Below are 16,559 nucleotides of genomic sequence, written 5' to 3'. Positions count from 1 at the left end.
TTATTGTGCACTTTTTAAGTTATTAATGCCTCGTTTTAAATGTCAGGACTCTCTGGATTCTAGTAAGGAGGTGTGGAGCTATTTTGAGCTGGATAACGGCGGAAAACGCGATTTATCAGGACAAATTATGCCCCGTATCACCCAGTCTGAAGGGTGTTTGTTGGACAAACTGTTAAAATTTCTGGATCTCAGAACGCTGTGGGAGAACGGAGGTGTGCTATTCATCAGTGGAAAGTACTTTATCATGTTTTACTACAACAAAAGTCCATTTTACACCAGAGTTCTCCTTTGATATTTAAATATTTTATTTGATTGACTTTTTGTTCTCATTTTTTATTCTTATGTTTATTTTAATCTATATTTTATTTCACTATTTAATGTTTTTTATTGTTTATGTTTTATTAAACCTTTACTTTTTAATTTGTTTTTATTTGTTTGATATTACTTATTACTTGTTTTTTTTATTTTTCTGTTTTATTTATTTTTAAATGGAATCACTTCGAGCTGCATTTTTATGTATAAAAAGGTGCTATATAAATAGGTATTATTAATATAAACTCTCATATTATTCTATTCTGTTTAGAATCAAATGGCAAATGCGACTCAAACAGCATTCATTACACAAACATAGAAATAATGAGAAAATTGTGCTGCATCTCACAAAGCTACGGCCTACAACCTCAGACACTAATCTGTGATTCTGAAGAGTCTGATACCATCTGTTCTGTATCGGATCATGCAAATGTTACTTAAACACATTTAAATACAAAAAAAGTTGAGAACAGCAAGAAAAAAACAGTTCAAACAACCAAATAAAGCAAGTCTGCTCAAATAAAGACCAAGGCATCATTAGTATTGCTAGGTAAAACATTTATAAATTAATAAAAACATTCCCTTTTAGTGTTTTACATACTTTACCCCCGAGGTTTAACATTGATTTTTCTTCACCCCATTAAGATCAATCGTACTGACTCAGGATTTTAAGTGTAGAAAAATATTTCTGGCAAAATTCATCATTTCGCATGAGTTTTCACACAGTCCTGTAGATTATCGAAGGAAGAGAAAGGTGGGCTGGGTTTAAACGGTAAGGTGTGTGTGTGTGTGTGTGTGTGTGTGTGTGTTTACACAAGCTGAACTGTTTTTTTAACAACCACTGGGACATATTTGCATAGATAATGCGCCACAAACAAAACATCCACTCTCCATTTAAGCTAAAAAAAAAATAAAAGGAAAATAACTCAGATAATACAGTATTAAAAAAATAAAATAAATGAACAATTACACAATAAAAAAAAAATTCCTTTGCACATGCACACATTCCCCATTTTCCTACAATTATCAAACGTTCAACAGGCAAATAATTTCCCCAAAATTCACCCAAAAGCTGCAACACTAACGAATTCACTTCATCCACAGACAAGTGAGAAATTGAAGTGCTCTCGAGTTTTCAAATCTGAAAAACTGATGTGTGTGTAAAAGGTGCTGTAAAGTAAATACATAATTAACAGGCATCAAAAATGGCTGGAAGTTTGCTTACAAAAAAAAAAAAAAAATAAAATAAGACCTCTGAAGATGTGTCCCATTTTGTAGGTGAACTGTTTTTAATTCCCAAATTAGGATCTTCTTTTTGCTGTTTTTCTTTATGGGTAAAGTAAGGATCACCATATTACATAACTTGACAAACATCATATTTTAGATGCCAAGTTTTAAGCCAGAATGTCCTCAATCGTGTATAACGACAATCATGATTGGCCAGTTTTTAAAATAAAAATAAAAAAATAAAAATAAAATGACAATTTTTGCCTCTTACACTGTGTCAATTTTTTTTAATGAATGAACCAATAGAAATTCTGCAAAATGACCTAAAATAAACCCTTTTTTACACATATTTCTATATATATATTCTGTAAAGTTGCTGTTTTGGAGATACAATTTTTTTCACTTGACAGCAACAATATGCATGTGAGGTTGTGATTGATTCCTGCCAGAGTCACTTTTCCGTTCACACGGACAATTCTAGCCAGATGCCACCGGTCATGATACTGATCTACGCCTGGTACTGATAATTCACTTCTCCTTGCCATGAGCATGCTGGACAGTGTTTTACCTCACTCACAAGATAATACCTTACAACTTTGGGCATTTCCAAGCCGTCCCCTGAGGGAACACTTCATGATCAATCTGCATACTGCATACTACATATCCCGTGACTTATGGCATCTCAGTGTATAAATATAGATATTATCTGTAAAATACTGAATCAATAAAATCATGAAACCTCAAGCTCATATTTGTGCCTAATTATCTTCCCTAGATGTAATAATGATCTAGTGCACAATGTTTATTCACACTTTTCACTAATGTGAATTAAGAAAAAGAAATAAGAAAATAAAATCAGGGATGTTCAAGTTAAAATCTAACATGGATTCAGATTTACATCCAAACACTTGGTAAATAAAAAAGAACACAAATGAAAAGACACTTTCCTGCAAATAAATCTCCCATCTGACGAAACTGGCATGGCACACCACATTCAAACATAACCACATGCTGTCTGTCAAGAAAACACTTAAAAGAACACTTTTTCCCAAAATAAGAGCAGAAAAAATATATATTTTTATATCCATCTGAACATAACGGACAGAAGTAGGGCAGATGAGTAGCTGGGGAGGATGGATACATTGATGTTTAAGGAAGTGATACTGAGACTAACTAGCCATTCCATCCATCTACTGATCTGTACTTTCTTTAAACTATCGCTTCCTCCTTTCATAATATCAATCTGATTTAATATGCATACATGATTTAAAGTGATTTCATTTCCAGTAAAAATGCCTCCTTAAATCAGATCTTTGCCACCTTTCCAACACATGATATGATTTGGCTGCAGGGAGCAATTCACACTCAAAAAAAACAAGCAGTCAGAAATTAGAACAAAATGTGAGGTATCATCTCTATGGCTTGTGCAATGATCAAATAAACAAACAAACTAAAAAAAAAATATCAATGAGAAAAATATTATTTTCAAAGAATCGAGTCATTCTCACAAAAGCCCAAAATGCAAAACACACACATGCACTCAAACATGCAGCACTTCCACAATGGATACTAAAGTGTCATAAGTGTCTTGGCAATCAAACAAATTAAACAAAAAAAAAAAAAAAAAAAAAAAAAAATTAAGAAAACTAAACTGAATCATTGTGCATTCGCAGCTTTCCCCCCTAATTTCAAGCACACTGATCTTCTGAAACACTGAGATGGCTTCTGCTTTTCAAACATGGCACATTTCCCAACAGAGCAGAGATTTCAGGGCTCTTCTGAAATCCTGTCGAAATCCTGTCTGCAAACCTGCGGCCGACCACAGGAGAAACTAAAAAACAGAGTCTGAGATGTCTAAGACGGAGAAAAAACATTTAAAAAAGGGATAAAACATCATTCCTAAACCAGCAGCCCAGGTGGATCTCTGCTTTCCCACTGAGAATATCACACCTGACATGAGAAACAGCATGCATTTGTTCACAGTGTCGCACACTCATAATCTACAGGGGTTGGACAATGAAACTGAAACACCTGTCATCATTTTAGTGTGGGATTTTAGGTTTCATGGCTAAATTAAAGCAGCCTGGTGTTCAATCTACATTAATTGCACATTGCACCAGTAAGAGCAGAGTGTGAAGGTTCAATTAGCAGGGTAAGAGCACAGTTATACTCTAAATATTGCAATGCACACAACATTATTGGTGACATACCAGAGTTCAAAAGAGGACAAATTGTTGGTGCACGTCTTGCTGGAGCACCTGTGACCAAGACAGCAAGTCTTTGTGATGCATCAAGAGCCACGGTATCCAGGGTAATGTCAGCATACCACCAAGAAGAACCAACCACATCCAAAAGGATTAACTGTGGACGCTGTAAGAGGAAGCTGTCTGAAAGGGATGTTCGGGTGCTAACCGGGATTGTATCCAAAAAAACATAAAACCGCGGCTGATCAAATCACACAGAATTCAATGTGCACCTCAACTCTCCTGTTTCCACCAGAACTGTCCGTCAGGATAATAAATTATTGTGCTCTAAAACAAGGTTTCAGTTTCATTGTCCAACCCCTGTATATTCACACAGCAGGATAGAATGGTAAATCTGATACCCTTCATTTATCTGAATTCTTCACGTGAAGTTTCGGTTTCATTTTGTCAGAATCACAGGAGCTAACAGGTAGTTTAGTGTCTGACAGCTGGAGTTACTACAGATAATTTGTTTGGGTTTTGTGTAAAAAAAAAAAGTGTAGAAAAACATATTCTTTTAAAATGCAATTTAGCATCTAGAACTTTGAGGCTGCATACAGGCTTTAAAGGCTTTACAATCTTTAAAGCCTTTGAATAGATCTTTCTTTTACAAACAAATGTTAATGTGGGAGAATGTGATTTTTCTTTTTTTTAAGCAGTGGAAAAAGCCTCCACACAAGTGGCTGAATGAATTAATGATTTATGTAAAGTTTAGGAGTTTAGGAAGTGCTGTGCATCTAAAAACAGAATAAAATCCAGTAAATTAAAACTTGGAGAGTGCAAGTAAGTTTCTAATGTAGCTTTTCTGAATAAATGCTTGCTTCATGGTCTTCTTGTGGGATGCTCAGGGGGCTCAATGTAATCCAATAACCTATTAAAAAGCTGCTTTTAGGTTTAATCTCTGTGGTGTGAGCTGGGAACAGGTTTCAGTTTCGTCTCAAGTCTTATCCTGGGCTTAATAGTTGAGCTGTTTTATTCCCTTCTTAACAGTTTAATCACTCTATTGGACATTTTCAGAAACAAAGGACACATGGAGGGGCAGTGATTGGCCGACACTCAAAAGCATGCAACCTGAATCCACCTAAAACAGAAGGCAAGACCCACATTTCCGTCTCACACTACTTCTTCATTAAAGGCTGAATGTGCGCTTGATTTAAAAAAATTGCAGCCTTAAAATGTTCATGTAAACTCAAAACAGGGCAGCATAAACAACAAACGCACCCAAGGTTTCAATGAAGGAAACTGCTGTGCGATTGATTGATTGACATGAGCTAACTGCCAATGGTTTCTCATTCTGTAATTCTGTAATGATCTTAAAGTAAGATTTGTTTCTATACAAAGCAGGAATACAATGTATTGGTTTTTCTTTTTTCTTTCCTAAAAATGCTAAATTTTAAATTGTTTCCCCCAATTCTGATTAAAAACCAACAAAAAAAAAAGTTTTCTTCTTAGGCAAGACTCTAAAGGACAAGTTCATGCTGCATCATAAACTAAATATTGATTATTCACATTTCCAGCATGCCATTTACCTTATGATGTATCGTTACATTGACCAGGACTGTGCTTTTAATTTAAGGTGAAACTTTCTGGACATAAAATTGATCAAAAACAATATAACACTATTAAATATCTCCCTACATACTTATCTATAAGCAAGTATCACACATGTGTAGATTCTTGTTACAATGATTTCTTGCAAAAAAAAACAAAATTCACGGTGCACAACAGCAGCAGCAGAAGATGAAAATCAATACGTAGTTAAATCAGGCAGAACTTGTCCTCTAGGAATTGCCTGTTTACAGCCAAACCTCCACATTAAAGGATACAGGTTGCTCTGAGTGTACTGTGTAAAAACATTATACACATATTTTATATAGACTATTTACAAGATTTATGTGCACAATTTTCTAAAGCTTTATCAATGATGCTCTTACATATCCTGTACAGTTAAAAAAAAATATTATAAACACAAGATTACACCTGTCTCTGTCCGCACGTCGGCTTTCCTTTTCCTTTTTTCATAAAGTCAACAGTTTGTCCTTAGAAGAAGTCCAAAAAATGAAATTTAAGGGTTCCTATGAAAAAAATTAAATAAGATAACAATAATGAGTCTTAATGTCGTACGTTGTGTGTTTTTCTACAGCTGTGTGCCTGGAACAGTGGGTAGGACGGGCACAGCGGGCGCACTCATTCCTCAGTACCCTGGCTGGGGGGGAAGGGCATGGCCACCGCGTGTTCCTGTGCCAGAGCGGCCAGCTCTTTGAGAAATTCAGAGAATATTACGGCACAGTAAACTGTGTTCTTCACACGCAGAGCCTCCGCCTGCTTCTCTAGACCGGATGCCCCGGTGCCCGCCACCACCCCCCTGAAGAGGGCGCTGTGCAGAGACTGACCACCGTCCCTGACGTGAGCCAGGGCTGCCTGAGCCGCGTGCCGCGCCCGCGTCGGACTGTTGGTGTGCCTCAGGATCAGATCGCCCAGCGACGGCTTCCGACTCTTCACTGTGAGAATCAAAGAGAGAGAAAGAGAAACAGAGATCTGTTTTTAGCAACAAATCTGAGAAAATAAGACAAACACAATTATATACAGTAAATGGATGTGATTTTTTATTGTTTGGCATCTTTAATACAAAATAAACGCTTTAATAGTATGAAAAATGCCTTTTATTAAAGAAGGGTGCTTCAATATGACTGAAAAAGAAACTTTCTTAACTGGGTTGAGATCATTAAAAAAGATCACTGACTCTCCTCCTCCTTTTCTACTTCTCTTTTCCTACTCCTTCTCATCCTTTCCTATTCCTCCTCTTCTACTCCTTTTCTAATCCTTCTCCTTTTCTAATTCTCATCTCTCCTCCTCCCCCTTTCCTACTCTTACTCATCCTCTCCCTTTCCTACACCTCCTTCCCTATTCCTCCTTTTCTCCTCCTCTCCTAATACTCCTCTCCTACTCCGCAAGAAGGTGGTAGACTCGAGGAGAGGAGGAGTGCAGAAAAGGAGCAGTAGTAATTTGGGAAACGTGACAGCTGATCCATTTTAATAGGATGTTGATCACAACGCTCATTTTTAGCAAATCTGATTAAAAAATATGTGCTGAGGTGTGTTGTGGGCGTGGCCAAAATCTTTAAAACATTACTGGATAGGATACTGTGGTGTATCGTCTGTTGGAAGCCTCTTCAATGAGGATTTTAAACAGCTTCTTTTGTCTCTTCAGCTATTCGGACAGGCAGCAAAATTGCGTCATAAAATCAGTTTCCGGGTCACAGAGGAGAGGAGGAGGATCAGTAGGGAAAAATGAGCGACTTTTGGAGTTTCTGAATGCAGTCGCTCACACTCTCACGCACACTTTCTTTCACACACTGTTACGCACACTCTCGCACACTCAAACCCTTTCATTTTCTCCTCCAGTCTTACTAACCCAGTGAGTCTGAGCGGCGCAGAGGCGGCACTGCCGTGGGCGAGTCTGCCCAGTCCAGTTTGCCTCTCGCCGCGAGGAAGCGCCGCGCTTTCCTCAGCATGGAGGGAAAATCCTCATGAACTGCAGCAAAAGCTTCAATACGATTCTTCACAGTTCCGAGCACCTGAAGAACAGAGAGAGAGACAGGAACGTTACAACTGCCATCAAACTACAACAGACAAAACACAGTTCAGCACACAGAGGCTAAAATCTCACTGTGAACTTCACTCTGAACTACAATCTAAACAAAACAGAGCCCTGCGCTTTTCAATCAAAACTAAACGCACAAAAAAAACTCAGGGAAAATAGAACAGGAAACAAGAGAAAAGCAGACAAATTCAGGCAAAAGATTATTGTTTCAAAACATGACAAAATACAAGCTTTCACATCAGAAATGCTTAAAATTAAAAAAAAATAATAATAATAATAATAAAAATCTAATTTGAAAGGCCAACTAACCCACCCACTTATTAGGACTTTTGATTCTCAAGTTTTCAAAATACAGTTAAAATGGAATATATAACAGGCAAACCTAACAAAGCAAAATCTTATTTTGTCACCTTACAACCACAAACTTAAATGTATTTTACTGACATTTTAACACAAAGTAGCACAAAATTTTCACTTTCTGTGACATATTTCTCTATATTTTTGTATTATTTTCACCTGTGATTCGAATAGTGTCTGTGTTCCTATTATTGTACATCATGGTCTACTATCCAGTCCCCTTCCCTCCCCCATCCAATGTGTGAAAAGTAAAAAAAAAAGTTTAATAAATGTCCTTAGAAAGTTATAATGCTATACAACCCAATACTGTACATCCTCTTATCAGTATATCTTATAACAACTAGAACTCCACAAGAATGAATGAGGGGCATGATGGGAAAATGACCTACAGATAAAGTGTAGAATCCACTAGAGGGCAACACATACAACAACAAGAAAATTACAACAGCTTACATAGAACTTACACATTAGGCATAATTTACTACACACTTAGTATTTTATTATATTAAAAGCTTTGCCACCCTTAAAAAAGGCATATAATTCATTGTATTTTTAATGTGCAATCCAAGCATAATAATAATAATAATAATAATAATAATAATAATAAGTTTGAATATGTTTGCAAGATACTGAAGATTAAACTACATTTTTACTGTTGATTGAACTTTTCTCTTCTGTGGTACAAAAATAAACGTATTCGTGTTTAACACAGTCTGTTCCCACAAATTATATGTAATTTGGTTTATTTATTTCTATGGATTTAGACTAAAAAGCTCACCTGTTTATCCGTGCAAAAGTCTCTGAACTCTGCCACTCATCCCCCTGACAATGCTTTTAGACAAAATGCTCATAAAAAGCAGCCGCTGGAATTAAAGCCTGAATGTTCGTTTGTATCTGAGCTGAGTAGGATGATAATGTACAAATATTATGAACCTCGCTGTGATGCTTCTAATATTATGTAGTAAAAAAAAAAAAAAAAAAAAAACAGAGTTGCACAACTGATTGTAGGTGGGTAAATTAGCTTAATTCAATAAACTGGGTTCATCTACAGCAGGGGTCAGCAACAGGCAGCAACCATGAAACATGAATCTGACCCATGAGGTTGTTTGAACTATAATAAACGATAATGAAGAAAATAAATAAATAAAAAGGCGTTTAAAAAATTATTTTAAAAATAAGTAAAAAAAATAAAATAAAAAATTCCTCTCTTCTTGGGTTTACCTGCTTTGAGATCAACTGTTCTGCAATTGGGTTCAACAACCCTCTGGGCTGGAGAGCTACTAGTCTGTAGCACTTTTTCCTATTACACTTTATTTTCCAAAAATTTATTTTTTTTGCGAACGATATTTTGTCCCAAAAATTATTGCGATAGACAATATTTTTGGCCTTTTTAGACCACTAGTTTGGCACTAGTAAAATAATAACATAATATTGTAACAAATTAATTAATCCTTTTAAAGACAATAAACTTTCCATTCCTGAAAACGCACCTAATTGTGGGACCTAAAAAAAGTTCCAGCTTGAACCAAAGTAGGTAATAGTAGGTTTTTTTTTTTAGAGTGAACTATATATAAGTACACACATTGCAAAGTGCGGAGGCAGGGGAACTGTGTGTCCGCCCCACGCCATGACGTGCAGCCCCGGTCTGTTCAAGCTGGCTCGCATTGAACCGTCATAAAGAACCTGAGGCAACATGAACGCCGCACTGGGCCGTTACTATGTTTCTTTAAGCTGGGTGTTGATAAAGTGCATTTTTCCTAATAAAGGTGCAGCCATGCCCACAGTCACAATATATGTCAGTGAATTTTGTAAGTGCAAACACAAAGGACGATATCACGATTATTAAAATGACTGAGGTCATGTCCACTTATTGAACGATCTGTTGATAATGTAGTGATTGTGACAGGCCTACTGCCACGTAATGGCTTGGAAAATATCTATAACATGGCCGAACTTAATTCCCGACCCCTGATCTAAAGCAACGATGTGCTGTGAGGTCTTACCTGTATGAGGGACTTGACGCTGGGCTGGAACACCATGTTTGTGTTGAGAAGGAAGGAGCGGAGGAGAGGCTGAGGGTAGCAGGCCAGCTGAAACACAATGCCCGTCAGCAGAATGTTCACATACAGAGAATTCTGCATCATGCTCTCCAGCTTTGAAAAGAGCACCGTCATGAAAGGACCTGCACACAGAGCAGACACAGCACAAGAATTATCCATCATTATTTCTGAAAGAAATAAAAAAAAAATACATTTTCTATGCTTTCATTTTTCTTTACAACCTTTCTGTGCCTTTAGTCCACGGCCTACTCAATTCATTTAATCTGTGCGCAGAGACTTTTACATAAATCCCTCATATTAATCTTCATGTTCTGTCTGTAATGCACTACATTATGTCTCATTGTTGCACTGCCCTCAATACACAGGTCAGCTAATTACCTCGTTTCTGCTTGTATTGTTTTGTATTATCTGAAATGCAAGAGTAACACCCTGACTCTATTTTGCATGTGTGTGTGTGTGTGTGTGTGTGTGAGGGACACTACACTGTTGCATGTGACCTGTCGCACTGTCGCAAATACAGCATTTTTTATGGTCATTAAGAACATTTTCACACCTGTAGTTGGTTTCTATGGTCAGAATCAGTTGATTCAGTTCACTGAATGCTAAAATTCTGCACTTTCACAGCTTAAAAGTAGACATAGTAAATGGAGTGAATATGTTTAAATGTATAATGAGCTGACGTATAGTGTATAGTGAGTACGGGGGTTGTCTTGTCCCCTATCTGGAGTGTTTACACTTTTGGAGACACGGAGAGCCACTCGGAGAGATGTCAATGAGACAGTGAAATTGTGGGTCAGTAAGTAAATTTAATGTACAGTACATGCATGAAATATTTAAACAACACTGACAGACAGTTACCTATGTAAGGTTGTGCGAGAGGTTGCCCGAGGGGTCTTGCTGGGCTAAACATTCCATCGGTCTTCGATTCGCCGGCACCTCCCTGCTCTGGCTCCAGCGGAGGACATTCCTCGTCTGCACGGTTTGCACCAGGAGAGGCGGTTAAGGGATCCTGGCTGAATTCATCAAAGCTTCTAGTGTGAACCTTCCTGGCTTTCACTTGCTCCTCCAGCTCTCTTAGCTCCTGGTGGAAAGCTTCGATGCTGATGCCCTGGCCGTTGGAGTCTCCGGGCTGAGGTTCGGACGGCGTCTGTTCCAGTAGCTCCTCGATCAAGCTCTCCACAGACTCCAGGCCGTGGGTGGAGCACGTCGTGAGGGTGGTGTCGGCCGTGCTGGGTGCTGAAGTTGAAGTTGATCTTTGGCCCTCGCTGGGGTTACATTCCTGGGATGAAGGCTGTAGGATTGGGGGGCTTCTTTGTGGTTGTGGTTGTGGAAGCATATTGGATTGCACCTGAGATGGAGCTGGTTTCTTCACTGTAGTAGAAGCAGTGTGGAAATCCCTGTAGCCTCCCTGTAAGGTAAGACTGGATTCGATAGAGCCCGTACCCACTCTTCCGTTCATGCTGGAGTCTCCGTCTGTGACGTCTGCGTCTCTCTTCACCTTCTTCACCTCCATCCCACCATCCGAGCTGTCCACTCGTTCATCTACCTGTCCGGTGCCGTTATAAAGCGATCGGTGAGGGGCCGTATGTGAACCCGTGGGTTCTTCGGTCCCTAATAAGGGCACAGTGGTTGATGAAGGTAGTGAGGAAGGCTGCATAGGGATGGAGCTGGGCAGTAGGCTGCGTTTCTTGCTGCGTGGGGTGAGGCTGATGCAGTTTTTGGTGATGGTGACGTCCCACTCTCCGCTGTTCCTCTCCGAGCTGCTCCACTCCGCTCGAGCCGCCGCCACCACCGCTGCCCTCTGCTGGGCGGCGTCTGTAAGTCCTCCACGCTGCTGCATGGAGAAGTGCTCAGGCACCATACTGAGAGACGGATTGGACGTTGGAGGAGGGGGTGGAGGCGGTGCAGCGTTTGGGGACGGGTTCTCTCCATCGTAAGGAGCTGACCAGTTCCGACAGGCCCAGGAGCACAGCTCGATACCCCGGCGAGCGTCACGCAGGTACTCCAGGTACCCTGACTCAGCGTCTGAAGCGTCTGGCTGCTGGTGCATTGGGCTGTTGGGAGAGGGAACGCTGCTGCGGGGGGAGGAGGGAGTGTTGTCGAGGCCGGAGGAGGGGGAGGGGTTTCCTGCACCTCCAGAGCTTTGTTGGCGGATGAAAAGTGCCAGGCGGGATGGAGTGCTGGGTCTGGGGTGTACCGGTGACTCGGAAGTGGGGCTGCCCAACACTAGAGAGAAAACAATCACACAATTACAAAAAATGTCATGCAACTTTATTAAAAAAGGTTTTAAATTGACCAGGAACGATTAAATTGACCAGTAACAATGGCAATAGAAAAACATGCTGCCTACAAAGCATATTATATGAGACATTCACACAGCATAGATGTTATTTTCAGAAAATTCTACTTAAATATGTCTTCAATTTTTGTTTCTATAGTGAGAATATTTTTTGTAATAATTTTACTGAGAGGGAACTCAAAGATTTTTTAATTCATGTAAATTACCTTAAGTCAGTTGATTATTTCTATATAATTAGTTTATTTATTAGTATTACCTCTTTTAGTAATAATATTTCCCTTTGTATTGCACTCTTAATTTGTAGCCTTGTAGCCCAAGTTGCCAGGTTGACGATTTTTACAAAGTTGGGCTTGTCTAATAGTTGTGGGTGAAAAAAAATCTCAAATTTCATTGCAAACTGTTCAAAATAAAAAAGAAAGTACTGGGTTGAGAACATCTGTTTCAGTCTTAGATACTGAGCATTAAACAGACTTTGCAAGTGATTTTTTTGCAGGACCTGGCAACCCTGGCTGCAGACTGCGGTAACTCTCTGTCTTGCTTTTTCTTTGTTGCTCCAGCAGAAGCTTTAGGGAATTATTCGCTGAGGATATGTTATAAAAAATATTATATAATGATGTCCATATACTGTATAATAAGTCAATGATGGAATTATTATAATCAGCCTAATAAAGAACAAATCTTCTCCAGAAGGTCTTTTATGAGCTCATTAGTAAATGTTCTCACCTTTGCCCCAGAAGGCCGGCTCCTCCTCCCTCTCACCGGAGGGCGCTGTGGTGATCCGGCAGCACTCCGGGATCAGAGACAGAAACTTATCGGCTGATTTGCCGTAGAGGTCAGTCTCTCTGACGGCACGCCGCTGACTCAGCATCACGTGTGTGCAGGGCAGCAGATACCTGCACAGAAGACAGCGCATTACAGCAGCGACTGCATCACACAGCGCATTCACACTGTCTAAACAGAGAATCTGTCTCACACAGCCTCACACACACACACACACACACAGTCTCACACACACACAAAGAAAGAGAGAGACACACACAGACCTGAGAACGAGCTGGAGCATGAGGTCTTCACAGTTGAAGGAGAGCAAAGTCTTGAAGAGACTGAGAGAGACCATGCACAGCTACAGAGCGGTACAAGTGAAGGAGGAGGAGAAGAAGAATAAAGTTACTACATATATAAACCCACACCAATTCAAAAGTCTTTTCCTCTGTTTATTATATATATATATATATATATATATATATATATATATATATATATATATATATACACTATGTATATATATATGAATAATCTATAGTTTTTTCTTGAAAGGCCAAAATTTGCACGATCATAAGGTAAGACCAGGCAACAAAAAAATATAATTACAGCCACATCTACATTCCCTACATAATGTGCAGCTAGACAGGATATACTGCACAATATTAAAATTATATAAAAAAATACCATATTATAATATTACTTTTGCATCAATTAATAAACTATATAAACAAACTAAGATTAGCCATATAAACATTGTCATTTTTAAATCAATTTAATGCCACTGACTTTGTAAATGATAATATAAAGGCAATACTAGTAAAATATACCTTTTTAAAAAGCACTTACTTACTTCACTTCTAATTATAAAAAACAACATTTAGACACTAGAATTAGAAAAAAAATCCTAGCATAAATAAAAATGAAGTGAACATTACAAGCTCATAAACGTTAATGGGTTCAACCTCACCAAAAGAATAAAATTACAATGTCGAGGTTAAGTTTTACAATTATATATATAATAATATATATAAGGTTTTCCTTCATATCTTTTTATTTTGTATATTATGCTACTCCTCATAAACATATTGAAATATAGGTTTTAAATCTTATCACCACAGATCTTGTTAGTGCCACTGACTACTGTGTGAACAGGAGTTCTTGTAATGATAATAAATTCCCACCCTTCAGCAAAACCAGCCAATCAGCTCGCTTTTACTGTGGAGATGTGCGCAGGCACAGCAGCCATAGCAAGTCTTGGTCTCTCCACATTCAAACCAATGGAAGCCTAAAAGTACTTTGATACCACCCAGCCCTGTACTGAGGCTAACAACTTAGAACCTGCTTAGCATTTTTAAAACGAGGATATAATTTAAACTGCCTGGTATATAATTTGTCATTCATACATCATTAATACACACCAATACACTAATAACTACACCAAATAGCAGCTGATCCTTCTTATTAAAATGAGTGTGTTCTTATAAATTGATAAATAATTATCATCATCATCAAACACTAATGCTAAATGAGAGCACAGCAGTTGTAAAGAGCTATTCAGGCAGAAGACAGTAAGGGTTCTAATCACTACAGAAACCCTCTCCCAGTAGAAAGCTCAGGTTAACTGGTTTCCAGACTGACCCGTGAGTTGCTGCTGATGCGTGTGAGCAGTGTGTCGAGGATTGTGTCGTTGTCGTGCCGGTGCAGCAGGATGAAACGGAGGAAGGTCTTGAGGAGGGACTTTTCTGTGATACTCCGCAGAAATAAGTCCAGATAGGCTGTGCTCGCAATCATCTCATCCACAGACGACTAGAAAGACAGAGAGAGAGAGAGAGAGAGAGAGAGAGAGAGAGAGAGAGAGAGAGAGCAAAAAAAAAAAAAGCATGGTTTGTATTAAGGGTAGTATGTCTGTTATCTCCTGCCCTTACCTGGCAGTCCACAAAAAAAAAATTGGGGAAAAAAAAGGAATAAAGGTATAATGGGATGGAGTGCTACAGACTAGTAGCTCTCCAGCCCAGAGAGTTGTTGAACCCAATTGCAGAACATTTGATCTCAAAGCAGGTAAACCCAATAAGAAAGGAAAAAAAAATAAATAAATAAACACAGTGCTCCTCACACGGGACAAAACCTGAGTCGTCAGTGTCGCAGTTCAATACACTTTCCATCTTTTTTGTTCAACTTCACAATTATGTGCTACTTTGTGTTGGTCTACAACTTAAAATCTCAAGTTTGTAATTGTAGGGTGACAAAAAGTGAAAAAAATCAAGGGGTATGAATACTTTTGCAAGACATTGTAAGCTTTTTGAGACTTTTGAATTGAGACGTTTGTACTGTACGTTACAACTTGTTATGTCACACTGCTAATTTCCATATACTACTAAAAGCATGTGTATAACTGTCATTATGACGGACTCACCTTGTGCAGGGCAGGTCCCATTACAGGCACCAGGAAGCCATTGTGGAGGTAGTCGAGGAGCTGGCAGCGCACGAGCGGGTGAGTGATCTGCACCACAGCGTTACAGAACTCCAGACTGTTCATGAAGAGCACCAGAGACGGCACTCCCATCCAGTCCTCCCGGCGCAGAGCGTGCCAGTCATCACCCCGCACCTCGATCTTCCGCGGCAGAGACGAGTACAGAGCACTCAACCCCGTCGCCAAGACCTGCCGGAGAGTTCAGTACTTCAGTAAATCAATCCTAAAGGATTTAAACATGTATTACTGATGTATTACAACATTTTAGATGCCGTCCTACTATTAGGCTGTAAAATTAAACATGGTGTCACTACAGCCCGGTCTCACGCATTCAGATATTCTTAAAAACAGAGCGTTTTACTACTTCATTAGTAAGTAAAAAACTCTATTTTTGGTGATTAGGAACTGAACTTTCAGGAAATACAGATGCTACAACTTTAAATAACTCTACGCTCTTTGGACCAATACTATTTCACCCCTTGGTCCTACCCTATAGCTAAAGCCCTCTGTTTTGAGTGTACACTCCTAGGGGTAGAATAAGAATATGAAGAATAAGAACACAAAGAATATAAAAATGACTGGATAAACTGATTTTATTTAAATAAATGTTATATATTTTTTTATTTCTGAATCAATCCAGCATGTGTTTGGACTGTGGTAAGAAGTGGGAAAGCGCTGTGTTCATTTTAAGCACTAAATTAAATTTTAATGTCCGGAGCGGGTGGTAACGGTACTAAAACAAGCGGGAGCAGGCAGGAGCGGGTTTAAAAAAGCAGTCCTGCGCAGACCTCTAATGTGTAGTTTTAACCTCCTGAGACCCTGACTTTAGAATCTAACAAGCAAAAAACAATGTCTTCAATTAGAAATTGTTGTTTATTTTAACATTTAAGAACTACGTTTAACCCAATAAGTCCAAAAACAACCTTTTATCTTATGACAGTAAGCAGAGCAAAAAAACATAAGGAGAATAGTTTCAAACATAAAATTGTATCTGGCCCATGTTTCTGTCTGAACTGGCTGTAGAAACCTTTGACTGGGATTCCCACCCTCTTCATTTCAAACAAACGGAGTGTTGAATGTTGTCATGTGGCCACTAGTTGATACAGCAATGTGTCCATATGAGGCCAAAGGGTTAAAGTTCTGCAAAAGTATTAAGTATAATGTTGCAGAGAAGCAGAAATGTGATGTCCTCATATGAGGACGCAGGGTCTCAAGAGGTTAAT

General features: G+C 38.8%; 1 protein-coding gene across 1 annotated transcript in view; it reads right to left on the bottom strand.

The window, feature by feature from the left end:
* Positions 1-827: 827 nt before the first annotated feature.
* Positions 828-16,559, bottom strand: part of fhip1b (FHF complex subunit HOOK interacting protein 1B) — a 38,147-nt gene continuing 22,415 nt past the window's right edge. Inside the window, exons 6-13 of the mRNA XM_049484978.1 lie at positions 15,280-15,525; positions 14,505-14,672; positions 13,145-13,224; positions 12,825-12,994; positions 10,661-12,028; positions 9,746-9,924; positions 7,197-7,359; positions 828-6,283 (exon numbers count right to left, since the gene is read on the bottom strand). Coding sequence (XP_049340935.1) covers positions 5,970-6,283; positions 7,197-7,359; positions 9,746-9,924; positions 10,661-12,028; positions 12,825-12,994; positions 13,145-13,224; positions 14,505-14,672; positions 15,280-15,525 — 2,688 coding nt within the window. The 3' untranslated portion in view covers positions 828-5,969. The remainder of the gene's footprint in view (positions 6,284-7,196; positions 7,360-9,745; positions 9,925-10,660; positions 12,029-12,824; positions 12,995-13,144; positions 13,225-14,504; positions 14,673-15,279; positions 15,526-16,559) is intronic.

This window comes from Astyanax mexicanus, chromosome 11 (assembly GCF_023375975.1).
Source record: "Astyanax mexicanus isolate ESR-SI-001 chromosome 11, AstMex3_surface, whole genome shotgun sequence".
Taxonomy (NCBI): domain Eukaryota; kingdom Metazoa; phylum Chordata; class Actinopteri; order Characiformes; family Acestrorhamphidae; genus Astyanax; species Astyanax mexicanus.
The sequence above is the reverse complement of the archived record's forward strand: the minus strand, read 5'-3'. Positions and strand labels throughout refer to the sequence as shown.